Below are 26,949 nucleotides of genomic sequence, written 5' to 3'. Positions count from 1 at the left end.
AAGAATCATCTTTCTTTTCAGATTCAGATTACATAAAACAAAGTCTGAATGATGAGCAAAACTCAGTGAGCCATAAAATAATAAAAAGACAAATCAGATGATTTCTAATTGTTCTATAATTGTTTAAATTAGGTAACTACAATAGGCTTGCCTTGAAATGAATTAATTTAATCTCCCTGTTCATAAACCAGCAGCCTGTGATTATGATTGTGTTAACACACCCAAAGTAGCATCACAGGATGTTATGGCTACATGTGTAAAAACATGATGAAATATATTTCAGATGGGAAACTCAGGCAAAATATGAAGACTTAGTCATCACTTACAGATATTACGATTAACAAACTAAGTAAATTTATCCTGACAGCTAGGAAAGAGATTTTTTTTTTCCTATTGAGAATACAGATGTGTGCAAAAGAATGTGTGCAATAAAGCGATTACATCAATTAGCATATGCTAGAGTTAAGCTATTACCAACTCCACTGGACTGGTCCAGAATGTCCTGCTTTCTTCACTGGAAGTATTAAAAAATAAACTTACTACTAGGATTATATGTTAGACTTGCTTTGCCTTTTCTAAACATTATTAAAAACACAGATTTTCTCTAAATATTCAACAACATATTAAAACATTAGAACACACAGTACACAGAAATGTACCATGTCTTACTACAAAAAGACAAGAACAATGGATTTTGGTTTTGGCTTTCAGGTTATTCTTGAAGAAATCTTTTATAAGTTAAGGTATATTTTCACAATTGTAAATGCATATGTTTACTACAAGAAATAACTTTTATCTAATTAAATGTAATGGTATAGAATTTCATGCTGAGGCTGAAAATGTTTAAGATAAGAAACCAAACACAATGACGACTTTTTTTTTAAAAAACAGAAGCCCAACTTATAACCTGTGAACAAGAGTATTACCTTGCTCTGTTGGCGTCCTTTGTCAGATCCCAAGCCCAGGTTATAAAATTTTGACTCAGATAAGAGACAATAGATTCAGCACAAAGCATTTGTGAGCAGAACACGTTGGTTAATACACTTTCATCATGATGGAGGTAGATAGCAAGAAGCTTTCTCTGAAAAGAGGAGAAAAGACCGATGAATTAAAATATCCATTAATGTAAGATTTCCTGAATTTTGGAAAGGCATAATCAGTCAATACAAACAGCAAAGACAAAAATTAAATGCTATTCCCTAAAAGAGTATCTGACACTTGGAGTTCCTAAAGCATTTATTAATAGGAATAAATTTTGCTTCCTTACCCTCTAAAGAGGCTAGGATGATTACATTCCGTTTTCCAGACTGCTGTCACAGATTCCTGTTAACATGTGCAAGCCTATCTCAAGCAGAAATCGCAGTAGAATTGCGTTTTCTTTATATAAAATGGATTTACCATTCTTCATATTTAATACATACTTCATATGTAAAGGGAAAATTAACTTCAAACTATTCAACTATACAGAGAAAAAATATGATTAAGACTGAATGCCAAAATCTCTCTTACGTATTTTTTATGTTTTTAATCTGAACATGAATAGTCTCTTCTACTTGAAAGGAAAAGGTCTAAAATGAAGTTTTGCTTTCGTTCCACAGGTAACATCAAAGCTCTTAATGTGTTCCCATATTAAAGTCCTTATTTAAGAGCATGTAACATCTAATTGCTATTTGAAATGAGGATAGGAAAATGCTCACTTCACATGAATTCTTTCTCGTTTATATTTCAGAAAATGTCCAATGTAGTTTCCAATAGGGAAAATTATTCTTCCTCTTTTGCCAGATAAAACTTGTTTTCAAGAAATGACATTTGCTCTCTTAAAAATTCTGTCATAGTTGGATATTCAATAAAATAATTTAAACTAAAAACTGAAATTGAGCAACATAATTTGCAACATGCCAGCTTTAACAACAATAATAATGACAACTAAAGAGCCTAAACTGCAGCTGACTAACCTCTTGGTGCTGCCTTGTAGAATAACTGAGTTTAAGAATAGTCAGTTACTAGGAAATGGAAAGATAAAATTTTACGGTAAAGACAATACACAAACCAATCTGTGAAATTCTGGCAAAAGAAAATTTCAAGGAAGCTTAGGGTCTTTCCCTTCACATTAAATAAGGATGTGATGATAATAAAGAAAGACTTGCTGTATGGGATTCTAAACAAAAGAAGGACATTTAAAGAAAAATATAAGGCTCATGTTGATGAAGGGTTAATGAAGTCTGATGCTTGGAATCGTCTTGATAAATAATCCAAATTATAATAACAAGAAAAAAGTACTCATTAAAATATTTTCTTCAAAGGTAAATTTTATACTAGACGAGGCTAGCCAGAAGAACATACATAGATTAAGACTCCAAAAACATCTACTATGAACAGAGGCACTGTTAGTTACATACCCATTATTTACTTGAATCCCCAAAATAAACCTGTAAAACAGTATTCTTAACTTTATTAGCATAAGGGGAAGGGGAGATTTAGAAAGCTGACTTGCCCTAAATTCCACAACTGGGATTGGAACTCAGATTGACTGACTCCAGCCTAGTTGTTTCTTTGATAACACAGCAGTAGCAGGAAATCAACCACACTGTAGTCAAGGCTTGGAATGCTCAGAGAATATGAAGATGCCAGACTGGCCACTCATACATCAGTGCTTCTGGGGCCTCAGAGACAGCATGTAATGGGAGTAAGGACAAGATTCCTGAGTATAAGTAGCTCAGCTACTCCAACAGTAGCTGCTTCCATGTGTCAATTTATTTATTCATTCCTTCAGCAAGCACCTGTTGAAATACTCTTTGTGTTGGGCCCAGCAGGAAGCAATGGTGATAAAATGGAGAAGAAGACACAGGGTTTCTTCATCTATGTTGTGGTCTGCAGATACCAGTAGATGGCTTCTAGGATGTTTGTAATCAGATACGTTGTTGGAGAAATACTTACCTGGTAAATTCCTACTCATCCTTTAAGGCTCAAAGCAAATGCCTCTATGAAACCTCCCCTGATTCCCTCAGGCAGTAAGAGCTTCCTTTTCTGGGCCCCTATCTTTCTCCACTAGTATTATAACTGTTTACCAGTTTCCCCTCTAGACAAAATCTCTCTAGGGTAAGGAGTGGGTCTCTTTCATCCTTCTTTGCATCCCTAAACTAGAAGAGGTCTCAGCATGTTTGATGAAAGAAACCTGAATGCTGATATCAACCACAGCCCTCTGGCAAAAAAGGACACCAAATGCAGCAGTGACGACCAATCACTCTCAGTAAACAAATCTAGAAATCTGCTGCTTTAGGCAAAGGAACGTGAACCTGGCACTAACAAATTCAGAGCTCCTCTTAAGAGCTCTCCAGCTGAATAGACAGAGGGATGTCAACCTCTAATTCTGCTTGATCGTATCTCAGCAACTACATTTAATGAGACACTGGGAACAAGAGAGCTGTCCACTTTTAAATCAGCATATTTCTAACCAAACAATGGCAATGGCTAAATCTTTAAAATGCCTTTTTCTCTCAAGAACACTGCAATGGAACATTTAGACTTTGGGAAAGAGATTAGTGATTTACATTGCTATCTCACTGATTTAATTTAAATGCTCTTCCAAACCAAACACACATGTGCCGAAGAGGCTACTAAGAAACCCGACATGCAGAGTTCTCTATAAGTGCAGCCGACAGTGTTGACTGAAACTAAACTTGGAAATCCAGGGCACTAATGCACAATATCAAGCAATAAAACAGCATCTCTTTGGCAATATTTAATTTAAAAAAGAAGAAAGAGGCAGGCGAAGATCAGGCACTGTCTGTTTTGGAGGATCAACCATTCTGCATTTCAAAGCATTGGTCCCTGCAATATCCAGGTTACTGTGCTAGAATCTCGACTATTATATCGCAGTTGTGAGAGGGAGGGCAAAGATGTGTTTACTCAGTGATTAGGCCCTTAGAATAAGCCTCTAGCTCCTAGAGAGACAGCTCACCACTTATTCATTTGGGCCAATTCACAAAGCCTAGGAAGATTAAACATCCATGCTGAGAAGACAAGCGAATGCAGACGGTGAAAAAGAAATAAAAATTCTTTAAAAACTCTGAGATGACTTCATTATTTTTCCACAAGGAAACTTTAGGAAAGTGTTTAGTTAGAGAAAAACCCACATTGACCTCTCTCTAAACCCTTAATCTTTCCTTTGTGGTGGCATTGCTTTGTGGTAAGCGACTGGCTCGCCTCGCCCCTCTTTTCACTGGAAGCTGAGAGAAAAAAGGCTCTGGAGAAACAGTTTTCGTTCCAGGGACACAAACCCCTGACACTGTTAAACATGAGATGCCAGGAAAACACACTTAAAAAAAAAATTCTCACTTTAAGCTCTAAACTGTGAGAAAGGAGATGATAAAAAGAGTATCAGAAGAGGATCTTCAGGCTAGGGGTACTCCCACAGTCGCTTTCAAAAGGAAAACTGAATAATCTTGAAATAATCTTTTTCTCTAACATAGCAAGCTTTCAACAAAAATTTTCTTCTTCTATTATGACAACCATAATAAGCAAAATATAGACTCCTATTAATATGCCAATGCTATTAAATTTGGGCTACATAAATCTCTGATTCAATTATAGGCACAGCTAAATGAGCCCCCGACTCAGATTTCTGATTATTTTATTGAGCTCAATTAAACACAAGCAGAATCAGTGAGAACTTGGTTGAGCACATCAGAAAATCGCTTTTGTGAAGAAAGGGCGTCTAGTACATAGAAAAAGCATAAGAAAATGTTTTGTTTTCCATTACTATAACCATTTTTCCCTTTGGCCTATTAATAATTTAGTTCAGTAACATTTACGGAGTGCCTATGCGTTAGACATTGAGAATATAAAGGCGAATCAAACAAAGTCCCCTTGCCCTCAAAGAGGTGGAAGGGTGGACTGGCCTATGGGTAGGCAAAGATTTAATTGCAGTACCATATGATAAGTGATAAGATTGGAGAATTTTAAAAAACCCTATCTTTTATTTGTTTTTTTTAATTTGTTAGAGGTAAGTCCGGCAGATGACAAAGGCAAGCAGCCCACCTACACTCTCCTCAAGACTCCCTCTTTGTGCTTTAGGTTTTGGTTACACAGTGTAAAGGAAAGTCTCCAAGCTTTAAAGTAACAGAAAGCTCTGTGCTGAACTCAGTTTTGCCACTTACCAGCTGTGTGACCATGGGGCAAGATGAGTGTTGTAAGGATTGTGGATGAAGTAGGTAAAGTACCTATTTACAATGTCTGGCCCATAGTATGTGCTGAATGAAATGTAGCTATTAGGATGAAAATTCCAGAACTATTCATGCAAAATAAAGGATTTGAAAACAATTTCAAGAGAAATGATAGCCATGAAAATGTATTAAAGATTATGCAGCTCCTTCATTTCTCCTACTGGCAGCAGGGTTTGGGATGTGTAACTGTGTCCTTGCCTTCAAGGCTTCACTAATCTTCACTTTCAAATCCAGGAGCTAAGGTACTAAGTTGATGCTAACGAAATGCCAAGCTGACAGCAACCAATGTGACTTGGCCTTGAGCTACAGTAGCTGTTGTATTTAGACATTTAGCATCACAGAACTATAGAACATTAAAGCTGGAAGAAATGAGTTGGCTGTGTCTCAAAATAAGCCAGGCACAGAGCAGACACTCAGAAAACATCTGCTGAGGGACTGAAAAGAAAGTTGTCCAGTTTCTTTTTGAGTACTAGAATATCCATAATCTGTGTGTTCAATGATTTTAAAGTTGATATGACAAATTATTTCTAGAAATGGTAGCTCAGTTTTTCAGTATAAGAATTAAAAATAAATTTAAAATAAAATAATTTCCTTTGTGTAAACTGGGACCTGACTTTATTTCTCCTCTTCCTCTTTTCTATCACCATTATTATCACCATAATAATCAGCATCATTATCACTATTATTATTTTTTTGTTTTTGTTTTAAGTTTGGGAAGGTTTATTGATACAAACAACTGATACACTGCTATAACAATAAACAATCATTCATCCTTTACCTAGATGTATCAATTATTAACATTTTGCCATATTTGCTCTATCATTCTTTTTATGCTTCCTTCCCTGGAACATTTAAAGTTGCACACATCATGACTCCTCCACTCTACATAGTTTAGTGTTTGTCTCCTAAGAAACAAGGACATTCCCTTACAAAACCATAGTATCTTTAGCACACCCCAGATGATAATATTGTTACAATAATATCATCTAATACAGGGTCCATATTCAAATTTCCCCAAGTACCTCAAAATATCCTTTGTAGCTGTGTTATTTATTGTTTTAAATCTAGGCTCTCACTGGGATCATTCCAATACACTGATCACTTCCACAACCCTGTTCCTGTATATGGATGTTCACAGGTCCAGCCCAGCATCCAACTGTGCCTCAGGAAAAGTATACGGTGAGAATAGAGGCAGGGCAGCATGAAGCCACACTACCTGGGTTCAAATTCCAGCTGTGTGACCTTGGGAAAGCTACTTCACTTTTCTGTGCCTTGAGTACCATATAATGGCTCTGGAGGTCATAAGTCCAACACTCTGTCTAGATAGGAGTGGTGATTGAGTGCTATAATAGAGTTGGTCCTGGGGTCTAGGCATGAACATCAGATTGGCTGCTTCTTTATGAAAGTAATCCTTGAGCTGAATTTTAAAAGCAGGATATAGTAACTGACTTCTCTGTGACTTGAGCTAAATTTTAAATTTAGGTGATAGTGAGGAAAAGAAGAGTGAAAACAAAAAAAAGCAAAGAGAAAAGTTTGGAAAAGGCCCAGAGAAGTCAATGTCCCACTGTGCTCAAAGAACTTGAAGCTAGTACTTTTTAAAGAAACAGAGTGCAGATTGATCTATGGAACGAATCATGACACTTTGCCTTTTTTGGCTCCCGAAGCTGAGTTCTGGGACCAAGAGGCAGCAACCTACTGGAGAGGCTCCAAAAGGAAAGAGCCAGCTCCTGAAATTGAGGAGATGCCAGGATGGTGTCTTTTTCCTCTCACTTCCTGAAGCAGATGCTGGGATAGCACTCTGAAGTTTTGAAGACACGGATGTATTTGAGTCTCACGTAGGGAGAACTCTCATATGGGAGTCACAGGTTAAACAAACAAACAAAGCAAGCCTAAAGTAAAATCAAACTCTCTTCATAAAATAAGCTCACAAATGTCCATTGGGTACAGAGCTTTAGCAGTTTTCATTGTTCGGTCTATAATACTCAGGTAATGAAATATATTTGAGGAAGACCAACATGTGACTGAAGTTTTCATGAATAAGGAATAAGAAGCTCAAGTGACTGGCCATTATAACAAACTGTAGAGAGTCAGGCAGGCTCTTTGGGGAGGCTAGGAGAGAGAGTGTAGAGGCAAGAAAGTAGACAGTTTCAGGCCAGACCAAGGATCTCATCTCATTGGTTTTCCAGGTGAACACTTAGGAGCAGTACTAAGGACTGGAAAACTGGCCTCATAAAAGTGAAGGCAGCATTTTTCAGATCTTCCATTCTTCTCTTTTGAGAGGGATAACACTACCCCTAGTTAACCAGAGGCCTGTTAAACAGGCAGAACAGTATGAGTGTGAAATGTGAAGTACACATTTTGAAAGGCACTGGTAAACAAATACTCCCCTCTCCCACTTTTAGGCCACGGAGCAAGAGAAAAAGAACCCACAGCCTACCTATCTCATCTGTTTCCACATTCCAGGAGGTTGAGGAACCACAGTAACAAAGAATTGAAGATAAATTAACAGTAATTTTTCAATAAAAGTGTATTGATAATAACGCATTCTTGCTGAAAATCATAGAATTTCACTGATTTGTTGGTGCACATGTTCAGTAACCTTTTACTGTCTAGTACTGTCTGGTAGATTTCAAAGTAGAATACTGTAAATTACACGAACAAGCTAAGTGGAGTTTAAGCATATAGACCTGTAGTAACTCCTAACCATCCACTTAATAGGAGTGGCAGAGACTGTTAGTAGTCCCTAAATATTTTCCATTTCTTCTTTAGTGAGGAAATCTCTTATTTATTTTTTTAAGTTGGATTAATGGCTGACTGAAATAAAGAATAATTTCTCATCCTCCCTTTTACACAAGTGTAGCTATGTAACTAAGTTCTGGCCAATGTAAGCAGAAGAGCTAGTTCAAGTTCCAGCAGTCATCCTGAATCATGACATAACCTGAACTGTACCATACTGTGGAGCAACATGATAGAAGGAAGCTGAGTTTCTGACTCTATGATGTGCCATACAAGGGCTGGACAGACTACCTCTGGACTTTTTGAAAAGAAGAGAGAAATTAACTTCTCTTTTGTTTAAGCCATTATTAATCTTAATTTTTATGTTATAAGCAACCAAACCCAATCCTAACTCCTACAATAGGCTAACTATCAGAAAGCCTTAGTCGTACCTAAAAATGACAAGCCTATTGAACTGTATCATCAACCCATAAGATCTGAAGAAAAGATATACATTTATGGATTAATTCTCGGCCCATCAGAAAGACTCACAGCCTCTAATGGGCCCTGAATTATACTTTAAGGGATTACAACTACCACTGGCCCAAGGCAAATGACATGACTGTCATTTAGAAAGCTCCATCTTGTACATCTGGTTAATAAGAAAGGAGGGACCCTATTCTCAGAAGGCCAAGTAGGAACCATGGTTGAACGAAGGCAAAAGAAGACATGGAGGTTGCTACTTGGTGGCCACCTAGTCTAGTCTTCATGCAGAGATAAGGGAGAGCCTTCCGATAACATGCAGTCCAGTCCATTTGACTCAGACAGGATAGCCTACTAGGATTTACAATAGTGTAATAGTGAAGTGTACATCTACTTGAAATTCCATGTGTGCCATATTATACATATTTGAGACCCAATAGGATGGCTGAAGTCAAAGCAAACGTTTGGTCCAGGTATTTTTTATTTTTTGCTTATTTATCTACCTATCCATGCACATACATAATGTTTACAACACAAAAGGAGGCATATTGTACACACTATTATGCATCTTACTTTTTTCACTTAAAAATATATCTTGAACATCATTCCATATCAATATATATGAAGTGGCTTCGTTCTTTTTAATGGTTACATAGTACTCCACTGTATGAATGACATATAAGATGTTTCCAATTTTTTGCTATTATAAACAATGCTATAATAAATATCTATATATTTATCTTATTTCTCATATGCTTAAGAATATATGTGGAAAAAACTTTGCTATTATAATAGGTGAAAATGATATATTAGTGTAGTTTTCATCTGTATTTCTTATATTAGGGAAAATATGAAGCATCTTTTCATATTTCATGAGTCATTTTTATTTCTCTTTCTGTGAAATACCTGCTTATATTGCTTGCCCATTCTGGGTTGTTGTCTTAGTGATTTTTGGAGTTCTTCATAAATATATATACTAGAGAAGTTAAGTTTCAAATATCTTTAATAAAGATATTATACACTACTTAGTATCAAAAATACTTTGATTTTCTTAATATAGTTATTTATAAAAGACAGCAAATGACAAGGCAAATACAGAACCAACAGATTCTATTGAAATGCTCCACAGAAGAAAGAAAGGCCAGAACACATTAGTGAAAGCAGTATTATTCTCTCCTGTTTTGTTAGGCACTTGAAGGAGGGTGTGGGAGAAACAGGATACTAGAACACCCTTATATATAAAAAGGTACACAAAAGCTAACAGGTTGTGAAATTTAGAAGCCAAAAAGTTTGTAAACTACATTGTGTTATTACTATACTATGATTTTCTAATCATTGCCTGACACTCCACAACTACACATACACAAATGTACACAGTTGCGCAGTCTCACTGCCACCAATTTCTCCCCTCCAATCCATCCTACAAACTGCTACCATATTACTTATTCCTATGGTACAGCTCTGACAGTGTCACCCTCTTCAAAAACTTTCAAAAAAGACCAATGCGGAACAACAAGTCTTTCGCTGGCATTCAGGGGTGTGCAACGGTGAAACCCCAGTCTACTTCTCTACTTTAGCCCTGTCTCATCCTGCTCCCTTACACGCACCATACATAGCAGTTCAACAGGCCTATCCATCTTCTCTAACATATGCACTGAACAACTTGGTTACTGTTAAGGTGAGATGCATTATTCCAAGGTGGGTTCATTGCCAAGATAATTTTATCCCCATTTCAGAGAAAATAAAGTGCAGGCATATATAGCTAGCCAGTATCAGGGCTTAGTTTCAAATCCAAATCTGCCTGATTTATTCAATGTCCACCTACTACAAGCACATAATCTTAAAGATGTTTCACATACATTTCAAAGATGTTTTATGTATATTAACTTTTTGTTAATCAACTTTGAGAGGTATGTATTACAATGCAAATTTTTAAATGTAGAAACTGATGCTCAGGGAACCAGAATTCTGATTAGTACTCTTTCTGCCACCCTCTTATTTATTCATTTTTTAAAGGTTGGCACCTGAGCTCACATCTCTTGCCAATCTTTTGTTTTCCTTTCTTCTCCCCAAAGCCCCCCAGTACATAGTTGTATATTCTAGATGTGGGTCCTTCTGGCTCTGCTATGTGGGACGCCACCTCAGCATGGCTTGATGAGCAGTGCAAGGTCTGCGCCCAGGGTCTGAACCAGCGAAACCCTGGGCCGCCGAAGCAGAGCACCTGAACTTAACCACTCGGCCACAGGGCCAGCTCTCCTATATCTCTTATTTTTAACTGAAAATGTTTAAGATTAGACATGAAACGGATTTCTTGAATTTATAAGTGAAATACTTAGAGAACAAATTTAACTTTTTATCCTTTTAAAATAGGTAATATGAATAACAAATACCTTCTAGGGCCAGGGAGGGCCCTTTGGGACAAATGATAAAAATATGGATAAAGTCTATTAACGGAAATCAGCCTTGCTTTTGATATTTTAATAAATTTTACCTGTATTGCTTTTCAAATATAGTTAAAAGGTTCTCAAAAAGATGGTGAACAGAAGTAGACCGAGAACATTTTACACAGCAGCATATCCTTTTTCTTTTTGAGGAAGATCAGCCCTGAGCTAACATCTGCCGCCAATCCTCCTCTTTTTTGCTGAGGAAGACTGGCCCTGGGCTAACATCTGTGCCCATATTCCTCTACTTTGTATGTGGGCTTGCCACAGCATGGCTTGACAGGCGGTGCATAGGTCTGCACCTGGGATCCAAACTGCCGAACCCCGGGCTGCTGAAGCGGAACGAGGAAACGTAACCGCTGCACCACGGGGCTGGCCCCCATAGCAGCATATCTTAAAACTAATTTAATAAATTTTTAACTAACTTAAAAAATAACTTTAATATGCACACTAAAGATTTTTACAATTTTATTTAGATCTCATAACTCAGAGAATTGGAGGCAAATTCTAAATATCATACTAACAATATACCGTTTAGTGGAAACATCTAATTGCAGAATAGTGTATTTGGTATGGTTGCATTTATGAAAAATCTATCAACTTTTTACTGACATACATGTTTGGAGAGTTTTTAAAAATTGCATTTAAAAGTAAAAACATTTAATGGTGGTTATTTTTAGATTTGGGATTATGTGGTAACTCATTTTCTACTTTAAAGGCATATGTATTTTTTTTTTTTACAGCAAACATTTTATTTGTATAACGAAAACATACTTAAAAAAATTATATTATCATCATAGTTCTTATCTCACACATGTGCAGGATGCTGTTCTAGCTGTCATATAAAATTACTCTAAAGACATTGTCTGCATTTAAGGAATTTAAATTGAAAAGAAAACAAAGGCAAGATGACCAGACTGGGCATATTTTCCAAAGCACAAATAAGTTTGTTTGCCTGGTTTTTCTGGATGATGGAGTGCTAGAAACTCACTAACTACAGCTATGGTTTCAGATTTGTGTAGAACTTATTTTTCTTAAAAAAATTCATCAGTCATGGTATTTACATTTCTTTTAACATGAGCATGTAGAAACAGCGCTACTTTAAAATGGGCTGACTTTTAAAAATAAATGTAATAAAATTTGATAACTAACAAGCACTGTTATAGCAAAGCACTCATTAATTGCTGTAAATGCTAAGAGGCAGTCTCAACATTCCTTTCTAGAACCGTTCTTAGAGCTAGTTCATGAACTGCACGTGAAAATCAGTTTTGCTACTTTACAAACATTTGTCAAATTTGTCCAAAACTGCTTAACAGCACTTGAGCCACAGGGTTGGGTGTATTTATGGATAGCATCCCATTTAATCCTCAAAACCACCATATAAAGTAGATATCATCATCATTTCCCTTTTTTTCCCAGATTGGAAACAGGCTCATTACTTGTTTGGGGCCACAGAGTTACTAAGTGGGAAATCAAGAATTGAGCACTGATTTCCTTAACTTATTTGTGTGCGATATTTGGAAACAGCATGGGTCTGAAGTCAAGATCTAAGGAGGTGGAAAAGGATTACTGGTATCAAAGCCCAGTCTCCAAAGGAATGCTGGGAAAGAAACAATCCTTCACTTGGGAGATAAACCCTGGCACTGGGATCTTTAAGGCTGTTGACTTTTAGTTACTACAAATGTCTAATCATTCTCTAGGGTACTTTTTGTTGTGAGGAAAATTCAGGGGTAGCAGGAATGAGAGGTGGAGAGGCTATAAGGAGAAAAACCTTCTTTAAGAAACTCCCAGCGGGGACTGGCCCCATGGCCTAGTGGTTAAGTTCGTGTGCTCAGCTTTGGCAGCCAGGGGTTTGCCGGTTCAGATCCTAGGTGCAGACCTACGCACAGCTCATCAAGCCATGATGTGGTGGATTCCCATGTAGAGGAACTAGAATGACCTACAACTAGGATATACAACTACGTACCGGGGCTTTGGGGAGACCAAAAAAAGAGGAAGATTGCCAACAAATGTTAGTTCAGGGCCAATCTCCTCAAAAAAAAAAAGAAAGAAAGAAACTCCCAGGGAATCAGGGTGCGGCCAGTGGCAACTCTTCAGCAACCTTAATTAAGGAGGCTAACCATTGGCTCTCATTTAGATAAAGATAAAATATAAACTTCATTCCACAACTATCTTTTAAATGTCAAGGAATCATAGCCCCCTCTATGCCTTGGCCCCTGCTGACCTTCCCAGCCTTGCAATCCAACTCTCTGTCTTGCATTTTTTGCTTTCTGTCTTAAATTTTTGGTTGTAATCCCCTCATTTTGATCTTTTTGTCTTTGCTTTTGACTTTTCTTCTGTTTAGAATTCTGTTATTTGCCTAAGTATTACTCATTGTATAAGATTCAGGTCAGAGGTACCCCCTCAAGAAATCTCCCTGAACTTCTAAGGTGGACGAAGTACCTCTCCTCTTTGCTTCTATAACATATTATATTATGTGGATCTGTTTATATTGTTTTATCTTCTCCATAGACTGTGAGCATCTCAAGGGCAGGAAACCTCTATATTCCAGGTCCTTAGTAGGCATGTGATAAATATTTATGGCCTTCAACTGAATGAACAACCTTAATAGTTAAGGGAAAAGAAAGAGGTCATCAGAAGTCAAAACTTTGTCATAATATAAACAGAAGAACTTAGAATACCTGTTTTACTGAAGTTGGAGCTCTGCTTTGGACAGTATTATAAATTCCTCATGAAAAAGGCAGAAAGAACTTTGAACACTCTCACCACCAAATGTTCTCAAATGAAATCAGTTTGAAGCAATTTTCATTAAGATGGATTGAATGTGGCATCGTGAGAAACACTTTATCAAATGTAGTGTTTTACTTAGTGATTAACTATATACCAGTTGATGAAGCTCCCCAAATCCTTTGTAATCCCACCACTCCAATAAACATTTAATGAGTATATAAGTTCAAAAAGCCTGGCAGAGGATTTAAACCTTCAATCTTGTTTTTATTTACTCTTGGAACTCAATTTCTCACTTCAAGTGAAGAATCCTGGTGCTTGAGGCTCATCTGTTGCCCTGGTAAAATTAATGTGCCTCCCACAGTTTAAATTAAACGTGATATTTAAGATGGAAGAAATTTAGTAAGAATGCCACAGTATCGGTCACACTCGCCTTAAAATATCTCAACATGAGCAAATTTTCTTAAAAATTATTCATTCAGAAGTCTTAAAAAATAATATTGAAAAAGATTTGTTTTAACTCTCAAATATGAAATCTGAAAAGGAGAGATGAAGTTTGATAACTGAATCCTGCAGTACAGAAGTTAGCACTGAAAAGTGAAGTACAGGGTAAATCACACTTACCTGTGTCGGAACACCTGAGCTCTTATTTGGCTTCTACTACTTACTATGGATGTGTCTTTGGGCAAGTCATTGCTTTTCTGAGCTTCCTCATCTGTACAATGGGAATATTGATATTATGTCCCTATCTCACTGGTTTGTTGTGGGATTCAAATGAGATATGTATAGGAAAATGTTTTATAAACCACAGAGCACCATAAAAATCCGAAGGAGCAGTACTATTTCTATACTTACATGATCCTCTTTAATTAAAAGGAGATGTATATCATTTGGTTGATGACCATAATAAATGTACCTGCTTAGATTTAATTTTGAGTAACTTATCCATTATGTGGATAAATTTTACTTAAATTTAGAGTAAGTAATAAATGATGCATAAACTGTTGATCTTTAACTTGAAAAGAGAAATGAGGAAAGAAAAAAGCCCTGGACAAGGGGAGAAAGATAAAGACAGTTTAGGAGTCCAAAAAGGTCAGTGGATTTTGGTATAAATCTAATATGAAGCAAAACACTGAATTACATGAACCAATGATTTTTCATGTGTTAAAACATCAAAATACTAATCAAAAGCAAACAATCAATTGTTTCATTAGAAATATCCAGAAATCAATAATCAAGAGTTTATGCTTCGCTGGGGATCAACAGTCTGACTAAATCCAAATGCCAATTTATTGTGTTAGACACTTAGTAAAAGTTCTTTTGTCTATTGTATACTGTATATTTAAATAAGTATCTTCGTCTAAAGTTATAATGCTTAAAGTATACACAGTATTTCTCTTAGTAGCTTTTACATGGATTTAAAAGATGTCTATGCCTATTTGGGGAACTAAAGTTTACATTACAAAAGGCCCTGACATTTTCTGGTGACTTCAACTGCTTAGCGATCTTGCTGGAAAGCAGAGACAGAGAGATCCCAAATACATTCTTATCAAGGAATGAACTGAAAAACAGATTATTTTACAGCTATAATTAGATAATCTCTCAAACATATTTATATCCAACAATAAGTGACTGTTTCAATATAATAACATGGCCATACAATCAGAGACTCTATAACCAATAAAAATCCCATTATAATAAAGTATTCAGCATTACTTCCAGAACATTCTTGCAAAAACAGTTTGACCTGAATCTAACAAAGCTTTTAGACCTAATATCCATTTCTCAGGAAATACAGATAGAGGAAAAAGTCAAATAACATCACAAGAAAGCAATCACACAAATCCAGAATTTGGAACAATCTCTAAGTCATCTAATCAATCTATAAATCATCTATGCAGGATCTCTTCACAAAGTAAACGTCATGGAAAAAAAAGAGAGGGGGTGGGTGCTTGCTTAAAAGAGATTTAAGAAATCTAACAACCAAATATAATTCGTGATCCTTGAGTGGATCGTGGTTCCAGAAAAGTAGTTAAAAAGACATTCTGGGGACAACTGGTGAAGTTTGAATATGTACTGGATATTAGATGATATTAGGGAATTACTGTTAATTTTGTTACATGTGATAATGGTATTGTGATCATGTTGGAGAATAGCATTATTTTTGGAAAACGCATGCAGATGTTTTTAGGGCTATAATATGATATCTGTAATTTACTTTGAAATGGTTCAGCAAAAAATAATGAATGTACAAGGGTATCCCAAATGTTTTTGTGCAGTTTAAGCTTTAATAATTTCAAAAGTACAACTGCTACAACCTTCAAAAAATCATCAGAAACCTTATTTATATTTCTTTTACATTTGTTTGTTTTTGTGAATTCTGAAAAATAAATTTGAAATATATTTTTGGTTTCAGTCAATGTTTGCCATTTCCAACCAGAGAGGAACTGAAAGAAAAATTTGTCATAAAAACTTTACTCATCAAAATCACAAATCCAAGTAAGTACAGAAATGTAAATAATTAAATTTCAAATGCTGCTCTTTTATAAATGTGTAGCAGTTAAACTTTTTAAGCCCTAAAATTCCATTAAAACTTTGGGATGCTCTGTATATAGAAGAAGCAAATATGGCAAAATTTTAGTAATTATTAAATATGGGTATAAGGGATTTGGGTGTTTATTCTTTCTTATTCTTTTTACTTTTTCTGTATTAAAAGTTGTAATAAAAAGTTAAAATATTATAAAATATAATTAAGGAAATTACCAGATACTATTAAAAGGTAAAAATAAGCTGTTTTAACAGGATTATAACATGACTCAATTTCATATTAAATATGCATAAATGTATTATTGAAACATATAATAAAAAATATGGAAAAGCATATATCATAAAATTAACCATTAACCTGTGTTAGAATATTTTCTTTTTGTTTTTCAGTATTTTCCATAAACTTATATTTATGGAAATTACAAGGTGTATTACCATAAATATGTATTTCCTCGAAAATAATGTCCATTTTATATAGATTTAATAGTTAAAAAACAGATGCTTAAAACAGCCTCTACAATGGGCTGTTCTACTATTCTGAGGATAAAGAACAGTTCATGTTTATATTTCTTAATCTACTTCATTAAACCATCAGTGATAGCTCTAAGTTTGATCACTAATTATTGTCTTGGAATTCAATTTTTTAAATTTGTTTCAAATGAAATTTTCTTTAGGTCAGAGTTTAACATAAACTAGAAAATAGAAATTTCAGAGGCATCCCTGAACTCCATTCTCAAAATTCCTTGCCCTCTTTAATTCAAATACCTTTCCTTCTACTCTACACACTATTCTTTCCTTCCTCTCTTTTTCCTTCATTCATTAAATATACAAAATATTTACTATGCATAGGGATGTAAGGTACACAGTCACTGCCAAAGAGAAAAATTAAATCTCTTGAGAAGACATACACACACACACACACACACACATATATATATAAAGAGAGAATGGATAATTATACGCAATGTAAGTGTAACAATAAGATGAACAGAGGGTATCATTGTAAAGTACTAAAGGGGTGAGTGTGGTCAATGTGAGAGTATTGGAAGAGTCAAGAAAGGTTAAGTCTCAGAGGAAGAGTAGGACTCAACATGGTAAAGAGCAGAATGAAAGGCATTATAGATAGTGGGGAAACATGAAAAAAGAGCAAGATTATGGGGAACATAAATAGTACACTACGGCTAGACGTATTAAGTGTAAGGCAGGGAATGGGAAGAGCTGAGGCTGGATAGATAAGCAGGAGCCAGATTACTGAAGTCTTGACTGCTGTGTTAACATAGAAATAGAGTGACTGCATAGAATCTTCTTGCTCAAAATGTGCCTTCTGAATCCTTGTTATAAACTTTAATCTACTTGATTTCAAGATCACAAAGCCCATTTCTATATTTAAGGAAGAATCTTTTTTGTTGTCTAAAGTGACTTTTGGGAAAAATATTACAGTTATTAGATATATGCTATTAGATAGAATAATCATTTTGGGAAAAGACTGAAAGACAAATCCTTTAGCAAGAACCTGTCAATCACGTAACTGAACAGAATACAAAAATGTAGCTGGGTCTCTTCTAAGAATACCCATCTTTTTTTTTCCCTACAAAAATATCCTGTTTCAGAGCTTAAAAAGGCCTTCTGCAAGGCCAGCAGTATCCTATTTATACTACTGCCCCTCTGAAATGGGCATCTTGGTGATGATTAGGTTGGTAGATGAACCAGAAACAAAATCAAGTCTTCAATCTGAAAAAAACAGAAAACATTAAGCACTGACTCAGGCCTGGTGGTAAACCTATGGGACGCACTTTGTAATCAGAAAAGGTAAGACTGCACTTACATCTCGGGCTTTCACATAGAAGGCCTCTTGGAAAGCAGCTTCTAATGAGCCAATGAAAAATACAGGATGGCAGTCACCATATCTATAGGAAAAATTGCGTCTATTAATTCAAATACACTTCAAATTCACTTCAAAGTTTCACAAGTCTAACCAATAACTTTTAAGCAAATGTTGAGGCTAATGTCTCTTAAGCACAGACCAAACATTAAAACATTTCTTTAAAGGCTTGAGAATGAGCTTCACTGGTTTTTAGAATTCTTCTTGGCTTATACTGATATATTAGAACGTTGTAATTTTAAGTACATCTAGCGAATGGATTTAATAAGTGCTATGAAACCTTATGCCATTTACAAGTAGCAATTCCTTGTTACCCACTTTCACAGGATTTTCCTAATTTCAGTAGCCTTAACTTTCCATTTTAGTTCATTTATTCCAAAAGTCCAACAGAGAGGGAAAAAATGGTATCTTGCAAAGTTTCCAAATGATATTACATTGGAAAACAGAAATATTATTTACATGAAAATTTAGGGTTAAATATTTAAATCCTCTTTGCTTAGACACCTTAGGGGAATCTCAAATGCATATAAAACATTTTATATTAGGCTCTTTTTTTGGGTGAGGAAGACTGGCCCTGAGGTAACATCTGTTGCCAATCTTCCTCTTTTTGCTTGAGGAAGATTGTCACAGAGCTAACATCAGCCAATCTTCCTCTATTTGGTATGGGGACGTCACCACAGTGTGGCTTGACAAGTGGTGTGTAGGTCTGTACCTGGGATCCAAATCTGTGACCCCGGGCTGCTGACACAAAGCATGCAAACTTAACCACTATGCCACCAAGCTGGGCCTATATTAGACTCTTAAGAGAAGAAATGTTACATGATTCCAAAACAAAAATTAAAAGAAAAAAATTAACTAATTAACTTATATTTAAAACTTTTTAATTATCTTTCAATTTAATATTATTTTAAAGGATATTTTGTCCTAGGATATACTAAAAATTAGAAATGTATAACCCAATCCTTTGGGGAATATAGTCAAGAAATATCTTCAAGATATTTCAAGAACATAGTCAAGAAATTAGTGATTCATTTATTGTATTGCTATAAAGATATGGAGATAAGATAAATACATCTCTAAAGTGGCATTAAATGGTTTACTAGTTATCTGACATTAAATACTATGTGTTTCACTACCAAGAGTATATAAATTGTTAAATGAATAGTTTGAATACTTTAAGGAAAAATTAAAAACAATCAATCTGGGGCCAGCCCTGTGGCCGAGTGGTTAAGTTCACATACTCCACTTCGGTGTCCCAGGGTTTCACCAGTTCAGATCCTGGTCGTGGACCTAGCACTGCTCATGAAGCCATGCTGAGGCAGCGTCCCACATAGCAGAGCCAGAAGGACCTACAACTAGAATATACAACTATGCACTGGGTGGTTTTTGGGAGCAGAAAAAGAAGAAGAAGGAAAAAGCAGATTGGCAACAGATGTTAGCTCAGGTGCCAATCTTTAAAAACAAAACAGGGGCCGGCCCAGTGGTGCAGTGGTTAAGTTCGCACGTTCTGCTTCGGTGGCCCAGGGTTCGCCAGTTTGGATCCCGGGTGCGGACATGGCACCACTTGGCAAGTCATGCTGTGGTAGGCATCCCACATATAAAGTAGAGGAAGGTGGGCACGGATGTTAGCTCAGGGCCAGTCTTCCTCAGAAAATAGAGGAGATTGGCAGCAGATGTTAGCTCAGGGCTAATCTTCCTCAAAAAAAAAGAAAACAACCAATCAATCTATGATTAAAATTGTTCCAGAAAGATCACAGTAGCATTATAAGAACATCAATTTTATATATTAATGTGCTAATCCTACCTTGAAGAAAATTCTGCTGCAAATTGTAATAAGGCTTCTTCTTCATTTTCTGCATTTTCTGGCACTAAAGAATAAACAAAAGAAAAAACAAAAACAAAAACCCAAAACAAATAGACACAAAAAACAAACCACATAACATCTAATTTCACATATAAGAAATATATTCAATCAATAAAGAGGAAATAAAATTAAATTTTAGCTTCTGTGATATATCTGAGGAGACGTTTTAACTTCACACACATCAGAAGATTTCATCAGACCTTAAGTAAGAACCTTAAAAAAATTCCAAGCTCATAAATTTTGGAAAAGCAACTGACACAATCTGCTAAGCATTTTAGATATGTCAGTCATCAATTAGGATTTCAATGTTTTCTTAAAATGACACTTTTGTGATTAAATTATATAAAAGGATCTGGAATTATTTTAAAGACCTACTAATCAAGAAAATGGTCAATTTTACGTAAATATCACATCTGTTTCTGCCCACAGGAATTCCCTAATTTCACACAGTAATTGAGCCATTTAAGGACTTAACAGCCATTTTGCATGTAGCACTGCTTGAGATTCTACAATATCATCTTGTAAAGTGGAAGTGAGAGATATGGCACATTTAGTTTACTTTTTTCCTTCCAAAGATGGGTGCCAGTAAATAGAAAAGTAATATTACTGCTCTTAAAACTGATATCTCCAATAAGATCTGGGGAAACAAGTACATTCACAGAAAGTAAAGCTATTTGTTTACCAACCTCTAGGTTTAAAGTAAAGAGACAGACATAATTAATTATACACATGAAGCAAAAGTCACATTTCCATGTATTTTTAATGAATTTTACTAAAGCACTGGGAATTGCTTGCCTTAATAAAATCGAACTTAAGAGGTTCTGGTTCTAATAAATAATGCCTAATTGCTATATTTTATCTTTCCAAACCTGGAAGTCAGTATGAGATTTTTAAGTTTACTGTTCTTCATAAGTTTCTGTACTAGCAGGGAGAATTATAAAGCTGGACCCAAAGAGCTATTAATACTCACTCATTGGAGATTTTCTCAGAGCAGATGATGCCATGCCGAATACTTCTCCATCATCCACCCCAAATTCAGAAGCATCTTCAAAGTCATCTCCATCACTATCACTAACCATATGAACATCGGTGCTTTGCTATTGAAGGAAAGTCCTGATTAGTTTCAGGGATTTTTGTGTGTTTTATCTCTACCCTATAGTACACAATTAAGCACTCAATAAATATTTGCTCAATAAAAGAGGAGATGGGTACAATTGGAGAGGTCAGAGATGAAGTAAGCTAGTATATGAGTCTTTCAAAAAGCTCACACTAATCTATATTTGCTAGGCAGAAGCAATGGTAACAATCTCAAACTTGCCACTTCCTTACTGCAATTCTCAAATTTCTTAGTGCAATATGGTATATTATCCTCACAGTGTTATTGGAAGATAACATGAAATACACTACATATGACAGCTCTTTGTAAACCAAAGGCTATTGAATATGATATGTAATATGATGCTTCAACTTAATAAATATTTATTGAGAATTTACCACATGCTGGGCACTGATAAACATGCTCTGTTTATTTCGTTTTCAGCAACATCAGTTGAGGCTTAAGGTATTACAATTAAAAACATCAGCTTCAAAATATAAACCAGGCTGCTGGTCTCCAGGTTAAAATGGGATCTAAAATATTCTGAGATTTAAAACATTCGAACTGAGTTGTGGTACTGTGAAGGGGGATCCCAGCAAGGTATCTGGCTAAATGCCTGTCTGTACTATGTTTAATAAATACAGTCTATAAAGACTATTTAACAAATGAAATTCCTACCTTTTAAAATATGTCGCTATGTACTTAAGTTAGGAAAGTGGAGAAACTATTTGATCCTTTAGTCTATGCAGAAGGACCTAACTTAGAGATAACAATGTTTCAGACAGCACCGAGAGAAACTTAGAATCAAAGACTCCTAAAACTTGACTAGAGGGAATGTTAAGAGTTCAGCTAGTCATAGAATCATAGATTTTAAAGCTGGTAGGGATTTTAAAGATCTCTCATCAATGGTTCTCAAACTTCTTTTCACAAGGTTACATTGTTCCTCTGGCCCCAGGCAAAATATTATGTAAAATAACAAGTGCATACAATAGATAAAAGTAAGGCCACTTGTGGTGATGCAAGGAGAGAGCATGAGGAGCCTAATGCCCTGGGCTTGGCCTTTTCTTCCTCATCACCCTTTGACAGCTCAGGTACCTCTGAAGGATCTCAGGACGTTATGGAACAACTTTTAAAACTACTGATCTAGTAAGTCTAACAGCTCCAAATGAAGAAGCCAAGATATTTACTCCGTTTGACTCAGTAGGTTTAGCAATAGGAGTTTACCTCATACTAGGATAGGGATTTTAATTTTGTACCTGTGTAACCCATTATTCACTGTGTCTTCACAAAGTATAGAATTCCCAAATCTCTTAAGATCCTGAAAAGTGAAATCCTACCACAACAACATCTTCAAAGGGAGGTATCTAAAAAGCAGATTTTGTTGAAAAAAGTATATTTCAAACATGAATTATTGAAGTATCTGCAAGAATGAACTACTTAATTATGTATAAAGAACTCCCAATCTCTTCACCTTTTCTTATCAGCCATCTAACAGGTTAGGAAAAGCTTTTCCCAAAAAATGAGATAAATAATCTTTTTTTCATTAATGTTTGCTGATGAGAGCAGATAATCTCTTGCTTCAGTCATTGCTGCCCTAAAATTCTTTGAATCCAGAGAAGCTACTTATTCAGATTTTAAAAACAGCTAAAAAAATCTGTGATTCTATTTTGGCTGTTTATTGCATTCATTTATTCCCTTTATCATTTACCAAACTTTCATGAACCCCTACTAAGTGCCACACTGCCTGGACCTGTGTGAAAGGCGTAGTCTATGCTCTCTCGAGCAACATCATATAATATATACAGATAATTATAATACCTAGTGATAAGTATTAGGACAGATATGTTCAGAGGAGAGCACTAAAGACACTGGAAGTGGGAGGGATCGGGGCAAACTTCCTAAAGGACATGTTAACCAAACTCTTTGAGACAGAAATTTAGAATGATCTCAAGAGATTTATTATGCACCCCTATGTTCATTGTAGCATTATTCACAATAGCCAAGATGTGGAAGCAACCCAAGTGCCCGTCTACGGATGAATGGATAAAGAAGATATGGTATATACATACAATGGAATACTACTCAGGCATAAAAAAGGACAAAATCATCCCATTTTCAAGAACATGGATGGACCTTGAGGATATGATGTTAAGTGAAATAAGCCAGAGAGAAAAATACAAATACTTTCACTCATGTGGAAAATAACAAATACATAGATAAAGAGAACAGATTAGTGGTTATCATAGGGGAAGTGGATTGCGGGGTAAGCAAAAGGGATAAAGGGGCACATATCTATGGTGATGGATAAAAATTAGCCTACTGGAGGTGAGCACAATGAAGTGTATTCAGAAGTTGATAAATAATAATGTACACTTGAAACTCTACAATGATATAAACCATAATGATCTCAATAAAATTACCTGAAAAAGAAATTTAGAAATCATACATATTTGGCACCAAGGCAAGCCTATAATTGAAGCAGATGCTCCTTTCACCAACTAGTACTTATGAAGAAGCACCAGGTTAAAAACTAGGTATACAGAGATAAAACATGGGTTCTGGCCTTCAAGAAATTTCCATTCTAAAAGAAGATATATTTAGTTGCAAATATGTCTTTTTCAGTGTGATAAGAGATACAACAAAAGTATAAGCAAAGGCTGTTGGAGAATAAAGGAGAGAGTGATAAGTTACTCTAGGACCAGTGAAGACGACCGCGCAAGGCTTCACACAAGTATGAATATTTAACCCATACCTTTAAAAAAGATATCAACGTTATGGAGTGTGTGCAATGGGAGGCTGGTGGGGAGGGAACCGTACTCTAGACAGAGAAAAGACTCAAGCAAAGAAGTGGATACTTAAAAAATCAATGAAGAATTCAGAAAAGCAAACCGAATCATCTGCTTTATGTTTGGGAGAGGAATGTGGACTAAGGGCAAAAGGTCTGATGGAACTAGATTGTGTCAGTCCTTAAATTGGCATGCTAAGGTATTTGGACTTTACTGATGGCAACAGGGAAATCAGTGAATGTTTCTAGGCAGAGGACTGTTCAAGGGAACAACTCTGATGGCTGTGTGTGTATGTTTGGGTAGTGTGGTAGCATATGGCAGACTGGACTGGAAGATATGACAAGGGAGACTTATTTCAAAGTTCCAAATGAGAGAACTGGAGGGCCTATTCTTGAGCGCAGCAGTGGGAACTGAATGAATACACTTGAGCAGAAATGATAGGAATTGGTGACCAATTTGATTTGAGGATGAAAAAATGGAAGAGGCAAATATGACACCAAGTTTTCTAGTTTGGGTAACTGAGTGGGAAGAGAAGGTAGGTCTGGTGAGGGAGGATATTGAGGTCAGTTCTCACACAGAATAAATTTGAAGAAGCTGTAGGACAAACAGGTTAAAACATGTAATAGGCAGTTGGAAAAAAATCTTCTTAGGAGCCCACGAAAGAGGCCCAGAAAAGATTTAGATTTGGAAGTAATTAGTATATAGATAATAGTTGAGGTTATAGGAATGAATAAGATCACTCAGTTAAAAAATAAAGGAAGAGTGATAAGAATAAGAGTTTATAGAATATATATATATACATATAATATATATCATATATATGTAAATATATAAATAAATATTTCAATTGGTAAAGGAAGAGAAACAGTAAAAGAGACGAAAACACAGCTGTCAAAGATTAGAAAGTCAACTGAGAGAAAGAATCTTAGAAGCAAGGTCTGAGAAAATTTCAATGGAGACAAGAACTGTAAACAGGTTCAGTAGGATGAGAATTAAGGAAGAGACAGCTATAGTATTAGGACAAAAAAAAAATGACAAAGAAATCTGAGTTTATAATCAAAAGACCCAGTGTTGAATGCTCTACCATTTTCTGTATGACTCTGACCATGTGTCTTTGCATCTCCACTGCAGAATGTGACTAATAATGACCTACAAAGGTGGCTGTGGAAATGAAAACAGATGGCAAAGCATGATATCTCACAAAGACTATTGTCTGACTCTAATAGTTAAAATGAATTTAGTTACATGGGAGAAAGAAGCCAAGTTATAGTGAGTTAAGTGAATAGAAGATAAAGAATAGAGTCATCCTTTATAGATTACTCTAAGAAGCCTGGCTGTGAAGGAAAGGATAGATGGAGCCAATCAGGTGGGAGCCAGGCTTGAATGAATATTTCTTCTTTAGGATGAGATTTGAACTTGTTTTTAAGATGAAGAGAAGGAACCAACAGTGAGGGAGAGGATAAAAATGCAAGAGACATCTCTTATCCTTCCCATCCTGTGGGAGAGGTTAGCATGGGTAGAATCAAGAAAATGGGCAGAACATAAACTCCAACAGGAAGAAACTTCTCAACTAACAAATTAGGATAACAAATTTGATGCTGATACAAAAATACCCTCATTTGAATAGTCAAAAAGGAAAGAGTTGTAAAAATCTCCACGTATCAGATCAATTGAATCGACAGTTTCAAAGAACAACAAGTCGTTCAGTGACTGGAATGAACAGTTTTAGGCTTGTGTTGATGATGACCATTAGCATGGGTAAGGACATGGGTTTTTGGAAGACACGCTAAGTTCAGTTTTAAACAGAGCGAATCTGCAGTGGGCATTCAGATGGAGATGTTCAGGGGGAATAGGATTACTATTTAGGCTTGTCTGCCTGTGGTGCAATGCCACAGTATGGTGGAAGAAGAAAACAGTATGCAGCATTGCACCACAGGCAGACAAGTTAAATACTTGTCTCATCAAGTTTTAAAAATTGAAATACAGGTGATGTGAGTGTCATGGAGGAGTGAATTTGCCTGGGAATCTCTCCCCTCCAACATACATCAAAAAGGAGCAAGCATATTCCAACAGAAAATACCCTAAAAGCAAAAAAATCCTCGGAGAGTCACAGCAGCCACAGGATGGAGGGCAGAAAGGCTGGAGCCCCACTTGGAGGAGCTGGAACAGGGTAAGAGAACTCTTCACTCCCTCCCTTTCTAACGACTGTGGTTGCTGCTGCGGGAGGCTCTGAGAGGGAAGAAGTGGGGGAGGGGTCCTGCATCCACAGGATCACCCAGGACTCCCTAGGGCCCCTGCAGCCTAGAGGGAGGCCCTCTAATGGGGTGAAAGCTTTTGGGCAGGGTGACCTCATCAAACCAAGACGCCAGGAGATCAGATAGCACAGGGAAACCAGGACTGCACGCAGGAGACAGTGCCCCTCCCCCAACCCACACCGCGCCATCTTGGCTGAAGGCAGAAGGCTCAGAATATGTGTCTCTTGACCCCCACCCAGTGGCGATAGGCTGTAACTGGAATCAAATAATATCACAATGGGGAAGACCCATCCTTCCAGCATCAGGCACTTCATCAAATCTCCAGACCAGAAAGAAAACAACAAGCACCCAGAATTCAGTCCTGAGGACAGAGAAATAAGCAAAATAATGACAATGAAGTCAAAATAGCTACCGTCAAAAAACTCAATGAGGTAAAAGAGAATATAGACAAACAATTCAATGAGTTCAGGAGCTACTTCACAAAAGAGATTGAAACTATAAAGAAGAATCAATCAGAAATATTACAGATGAAAGACACAATGGAAGAGATACAACAAAATATGGATTCCGTGATTGCTTGTGTGGACACCATAGAGGAGCAAATCAGCATAATCGAAGACAGACATGTCGAAGTGCTCCAGATAGAGGAGGAGAGAGAACTAAGACTAAAAACAAATGAATAAAGTCTCCAAGAAATATCCGACTCAATGAGGAAATGCAACATAAGAATTATAGGTATTCACGAAGGTGAAGAGAAGGAGAATGGAGGAGAAAGTGTGTTCCAAGAAATAATAGCAGAGAACATCCCAAATCTATGGAATGAGAGGGAAATATGTGTGGAGGAAGCTTCCAGATCTCCTAGATTTGTCAATGTAAAAAGACCTACTGCAAGGCATCTAGTAGTAAAACTGGCAAAAATGAATGACAA

General features: G+C 36.2%; 1 protein-coding gene across 5 annotated transcripts in view; it reads right to left on the bottom strand.

Moving 5' to 3' along the window:
- FAF1 (Fas associated factor 1) overlaps positions 1 to 26,949 on the bottom strand; it is a 472,685-nt gene that overhangs the window by 123,704 nt on the left and 322,032 nt on the right. For all 5 annotated transcript variants that reach the window (XM_044770763.2, XM_044770762.2, XM_044770761.2 and 2 more), the window contains 4 exons: positions 20,855 to 20,981; positions 19,825 to 19,888; positions 17,964 to 18,045; positions 927 to 1,081 (listed from right to left, as the gene is read on the bottom strand). In XM_044770763.2, the coding sequence (XP_044626698.1) occupies positions 927 to 1,081; positions 17,964 to 18,045; positions 19,825 to 19,888; positions 20,855 to 20,981 (428 nt within the window). The remainder of the gene's footprint in view (positions 1 to 926; positions 1,082 to 17,963; positions 18,046 to 19,824; positions 19,889 to 20,854; positions 20,982 to 26,949) is intronic.

Source organism: Equus asinus, chromosome 5 (assembly GCF_041296235.1).
Source record: "Equus asinus isolate D_3611 breed Donkey chromosome 5, EquAss-T2T_v2, whole genome shotgun sequence".
Taxonomy (NCBI): Eukaryota; Metazoa; Chordata; class Mammalia; order Perissodactyla; family Equidae; genus Equus; species Equus asinus.
This window is presented reverse-complemented; position numbering and strand designations above follow the sequence as displayed.